This window comes from Pelophylax lessonae (assembly GCF_965119305.1).
Source record: "Pelophylax lessonae genome assembly, chromosome: 7".
Lineage (NCBI taxonomy): Eukaryota > Metazoa > Chordata > Amphibia > Anura > Ranidae > Pelophylax > Pelophylax lessonae.
The window spans coordinates 277800573-277806572 of NC_138774.1; the positions used below are offsets into that span (position 1 = coordinate 277800573).

Here is a 6000-nt window from a genome sequence, read left to right on the forward strand (position 1 = left end):
GGGTCAGTTGGTGGAATAGTGCCCCATCATTGGGGTCAGTTGGTGGAATAGTGCCCCATCATTGGGGTCAGTTGGTGGAATAGTGCCCCATCATTGGGGTCAGTTGGTGGAATAGTGCCCCATCATTGGGGTCAGTTGGTGGAATAGTGCCCTATTGATGGAGCCAGTAGTGAAAATGTTGCCCCATCTTTGGTGTCAGTTGGTAAAATAGTGCACCGTTGATAGTGTTTGTAGGGGGAATAGTGCCCTCTTATTGGTGTCGCTGGCAGAGTAGTGACCCAAGGGCCAGATAAAGGCAAGCAAAGGGCCACATCCGGCCCCCGGGCTGCAATTTTTTAAACCATCAGGCTCTACCTATACCTACAATGTTCAGTTTAGGTGGACTGACCTTTTTAACAGCATAGCTCTTGCCGCTGCAGAGAAATGCCCTTACTTTATACTGGTATCCAGTTTTCGCATATTCCCAGTGCTTTACTTGTGTTTTTCTTTGCTTCAGTAACTCTGGAGGGGAGTACATCTCAAAGTTGGCCTTGGATTTCTGGAAGGCGGGGAAGAAGAGAGAGGATATCAAGCTGAGTGATGTGGAACACTATTTATCCCTCCAAGCCTTCAACTCCAAGGATGGTGAGTATAAAAGCCGAAGGTAAAGTGGAAAAAAACTCTAAGTATTCTTAAAGAAGCGGTGTGGGATTACAAAAAAAAAACCCAACATACACAGTGCTTTGTGAAAGTATTCGGTCCCCTTGAACTTTGCGACCTTTTGCCACATTTCAGGCTTCAAACATAAAGATATAAAACTGTAATTTTTTGTAAAGAATCAACAACAAGTGGGACACCATCATGAAGTGGAACGAAATTTATTGGATATTTCAAACTTTTTTAACAAATAAAAAACTGAAAAATTGGGCGTGCAAAATTATTCAGCCCCCTTAAGTTAATACTTTGTAGCGCCACCTTTTGCTGCGATTACAGCAGTAAGTCGCTTGGGGTATGTCTCTATCAGTTTTGCACATCGAGAGACTGAAATTTTTGCCCATTCCTCCTTGCAAAACAGCTCAAGCTCAGTGAGGTTGGATGGAGAGCGTTTGTGAACAGCAGTTTTCAGTTCTTTCCACAGATTCTCGATTGGATTCAGGTCTGGACTTTGACTTGGCCATTCTAACACCTGGATATGTTTATTTGTGAACCATTCCATTGTAGATTTTGCTTTATGTTTTGGATCATTGTCTTGTTTGAAGACAAATCTCCGTCCCAGTCTCAGGTCTTTTGCAGACTCCATCAGGTTTTCTTCCAGAATGGTCCTGTATTTGGCTCCATCCATCTTCCCATCAATTTTAACCATCTTCCCTGTCCCTGCTGAAGAAAAGCAGGCCCAAACCATGATGCTGCCACCACCATGTTTGACAGTGGGGATGGTGTGTTCAGGGTGATGAGCTGTGTTGCTTTTACGCCAAACATAACGTTTTGCATTGTTGCCAAAAAGTTTGATTTTGGTTTCATCTGACCAGAGCACCTTCTTCCACATGTTTGGTGTCTCCCAGGTGGCTTGTGGCAAACTTTAAACGACACTTTTTATGGATATCTTTAAGAAATGGCTTTCTTCTTGCCACTCTTCCATAAAGGCCAGATTTGTGCAGTATACGACTGATTGTTGTCCTATGGACAGAGTCTCCCACCTCAGCTGTAGATCTCTGCAGTTCATCCAGAGTGATCATGGGCCTCTTGGCTGCATCTCTGATCAGTCTTCTCCTTGTATGAGCTGAAAGTTTAGAGGGACGGCCAGGTCTTCATGGATTTGCAGTGGTCTGATACTCCTTCCATTTCAATATTATCGCTTGCACAGTGCTCCTTGGGATGTTTAAAGCTTGGGAAATCTTTTTGTATCCAAATCTGGCTTTAAACTTCTCCACAACAGTATCTTGGACCTGCCTGGTGTGTTCCTTGTTCTTCATGATGCTCTCTGCGCTTTAAACGGATCTCTGAGACTATCACAGTGCAGGTGCATTTATACGGAGACTTGATTACACACAGGTGGATTCTATTTATCATCATTAGTAGGGATGCACCGAAATTTCGGCCACCGAAATTTTCGGCCGAAAATGGGCCTATCCCATTTGGGCCGAAAATGGGTTAAAAATGCCGAAACTGCGATCTGTGCATTAATCAACTAACAGACCGGGCGGGCGAGCGGCCGCTAATAGTTGTAACTGTGAGCTTCACTTTACTTCCCTGTCAGCGGCAGATGTACATGAAGTTTCTTCCTCCGAAAACCATTGTGGTCGAGTAGACCCGCCCCTCCCTCACTTCATTGGAGGATTATTAAGTCTTTGCCAATCAGATTTATCCAGGCGGAAATCCCCCTCCTGTGATCTCATCACGGAGAAGCCTCCTTTGCATGAGACGCTCGAGAATTGTTTACTTTTTTTTCTTGTCTTATCTCTCGGCAGCAGGAGAGGCTCGTGCAGGGGGGGGAGGGGGGACGCTCCGAGCGAGCGAGCGGAGCAAGATACACTCTTCATGTGCTGGACATAGAGAGACATGTGCTGGACATAGAGAGACATGTGCTGGACATAGAGAGACATGTGCTGGACATAGAGAGACATGTGCTGGACATAGAGAGAGACAGAGGCAGAGAAAGAGCTCTGTCATCGATCAGGGAGCCAATCCGCTCAGTGAACTTTTCTATCATCCATCCGGACTCCATTACCTGACATAACACCCATCCACTTCCACTGAGGCAAGCTTACCAAAGGTATTTGTATTATGCAGCATGAGGGGTTAATGTATTGCCACTGCTGCATTAGTGACCGACCAGTGGCAGTTAATTAACCCCTTTGTGGTGCCTTAGTGCAACCAGTATCAGTGCAACCAGTATCCGTGCAACCAGTGTTAATTAACACTGATACTGGTTGCACTAAGGCACCACAAAGGGGTTAATTAACTGCCACTGGTCGGTCACTAATGCAGCAGTGGCAATACATTAACCCCTCATGCTGCATAATACAAATACCATTGGTAATTAAATTAACCTCTTGCCAACCCATCACTACATATACTGTGACAGGGTGGCAGCGACAGGTGTACGTCGCTGCCTGTTTTTGGTGTATGCCCCTGTTCTATCCAATTTAAAATTATTTGGGGGAAAAAGTCATTTTCGGTTTCGGTTTTCGGCCAAGGGCATCCTGCATTTTCGGTTTCGGTTTCGGCCCAAAATTTTCATTTCGGTGCATCCCTAATCATTAGTCATTTAGGTCAACATTGGATCATTCAGAGATCCTCACTGAACTTCTGGAGAGAGTTTGCTGCACTGAAAGTAAAGGGGCTGAATAAATTTTGCACGCCCAATTTTTCAGTTTTTTATTTGTTAAAAAAGTTTGAAATATCCAATAAATTTCGTTCCACTTCATGATTGTTTCCCACTTGTTGTTGATTCTTCACAAAAAATTACAGTTTTATATCTTCATGTTTGAAGGCTGAAATGTGGCAAAAGGTCGCAAAGTTCAAGGGGGCTGAATACTTTTGCAAGGCACTGTATCTCCTAAACGGTGAAAGTTTAGGAGATATTTACAGTACCTACAGGTAAGTCTTATTAAAGGCTTACCTATAGGTAAAAGTTAGAAGAGTAGGTATACAACCACTTTAAATTCTAACAGTGTTTCCTCTACTGTATTAGTAATATTACTTCTTCGGAGTCGCTGAATAAGCCTATTTGCTTTGTTCATTCTCAAATGCCCCGTTGTCTCCATCTACAGGTGGCTTGTGGCACAGCAGCTTGATTGAGAAAAACCTGATTGACTTCTTTGTGCCGTTCCTCCCAATGGAATTTGAGCATGTGAAGATGTGCGTGAGGGCGGAGCTCCGTCAGCGCGGCTTCATGGCCGATGAGGACACGGTCAGCACAGTGGCCAAAGAGATGGCTTTTTACCCCAAGGAGGAAAAAATTTACTCTGTTAAAGGGTGCAAAACTGTGTCTGCAAAAATCCAGTATTATCTATGAATTGACAACGAGGTGTAGAGATGGTACTGGACGGTGGAAAAAAGAAGACTCCACTTTTAAGACTATCATTGGGTTCTATCCATTAATGAGGAAGGTAGCTGAGATGATGATGGCTTTTCTCCTTTTCCTAATTGCTATGCAATCAGAGGGAATTGGAGTGACATCTGAGGGCGGAGACCTCCCGTCGCTGTAGGATGAACCCGGCACGCTTTGTATGGGGATGGAATCTTGGAAGCTTTGTTGGAAACCACCAAAGCAAGACCAGAGAACCTTTGCAGTAACTCTTGAAGGACAATTTCACCCATCAAAGATAAAAACACTGTGAAAACATTTCCCTGAAAGATTCATTGTGCCTTATGTAGGCTGACATTTAAGGCTGCTTTCACATTGCTCTGTAAGAACGCATGCTGCGATTCTGGACTCCGGATTACAGTTAGGCCCCTTTCACACGGTCGGATTCCGTGCTGCTCAGCGGGGGATTGATCCTCCGATCCCAGCTCCGTCTCTGCTCTGTGTGCGGAGATGGAAGTGTCAGATCTTCACTGTCCTCTATGGGGGAATCGGATGAGAACGGACCGCCTGTCCGTTCTCATCCGATCTGATCCGCTGTACGGATGGAAAATAGGGTTTACATCCGTCCGGATTTCACGGAAAGGATCGGAATCGGATAGCAGCGGTTGTCAGTGGACATGTCTCCGCTGACATCCGCTGCCCCATAGGGATGCATGGAGGATCCGATCGTGTCAGATCTTCCTCTATGGGGGAATCGGATGAGAACTGACTGCCTGTCCGTTCTCATCCGCTGGACGGATGGAAAAAAGGGTTAACAAACCGTCCGGATTTCACGGAAAGGATCGGATAGCAGCGGATGACAGCTCTGTCTCTGCTCTGTGTGCGGAGAGGGAGGTGTCAGATCCCCGCTGTCCTCTATGGGGGAATCGGATGAGAACGGGCCGCCTGTCCGTTCTCATCCGATCTGATCCGCTGGACGGATGGAAAAAAGGGTTTACATCCGTCCGGAATTCACGGAAAGGATCGGATAGCAGCGGATGACAGCTCCGTCTCTGCTCTGTGTGCTGAGACAGACTTGTCAGATCCCCGCTGTCCTCTATGGGGAAATCGGATGAGAACGGACCGCCTGTCCGTTCTCATCCGATCTGATCCGCTGGATGGATGGAAAATAGGGTTTACATCCGTCCGGATTTCACGGAAAGGATCGGAATCGGATAGCAGCGGTTGTCAGCGGACATGTCACCGCTGACATCCGCTGCCCCATAGGGATGCATGGAGGATCCGATCAGGTCTGCCTAAAAAACTGACAGGCGGATCGGATCGTTCGTGTGAAAGGACCCATATGCACTTGGACACGACTCGAAAAAACGCAGCAATGCAGGTGCATTTTCTATAGAATTAATTAGAAGATGCGTTTCTGGTGCGCTTTTGAACAGCGCACCAAGGATGCAGCATGCAGGACTGTTAAAAAACACTCTGCACCCACAGCGCACTGATGTGAAGGGTTCCATTGGATTTTTTTGTTGACGTTTTAACCACTTCCATACTGCAGTACATCATATGACGTCCTGGGCTTTGAGTGGAGATATGACTGATGGGGGCAGCTGCCGGCATCATTCAGATATCATTTTTCTTAAGCTGGCGATTCCCTGCACCATAACAACAATCATAGCGGCTGTTCAGCCGCTTGATTGCTTTTACAGGTGGCGAGAGAGGACTCCCCTCCCTTCCACTGCCCCTGCGGTGCTTCTACCGGCTCGCCCGTGTGATCTGCGAGCCGTAGACGGAATCCGCTGGCGGCGGAAGTACACCATAGAGCAGCCAAACTATGGCCCTCCAGCTGTTCAGGAACTACAATTCCCATCATGCCCAGTTTTGTCTGTGAATGTCAGAGATTTACAATGCCCCATGGGAATTGTGGTTCCTGAACAGCTGGAGGGCCGTAGTTTGGACACCCCTGCGGCATAGAGAATACTGAGGACCAGGTGGTC

General features: G+C 46.6%; 1 protein-coding gene across 1 annotated transcript in view; it reads left to right on the forward strand.

Moving 5' to 3' along the window:
* The window catches only part of LOC309559691 (torsin-1A-like), a 29389-nt gene extending 25097 nt beyond the window's left edge, over positions 1 to 4292 (forward strand). The window contains exons 4-5 of the mRNA XM_082263097.1: positions 497 to 624; positions 3753 to 4292. Of these exons, the coding sequence (XP_082119223.1) occupies positions 497 to 624; positions 3753 to 3997 (373 nt within the window). The 3' untranslated portion in view covers positions 3998 to 4292. The remainder of the gene's footprint in view (positions 1 to 496; positions 625 to 3752) is intronic.
* The last annotated feature ends 1708 nt before the right edge of the window (positions 4293 to 6000 follow it).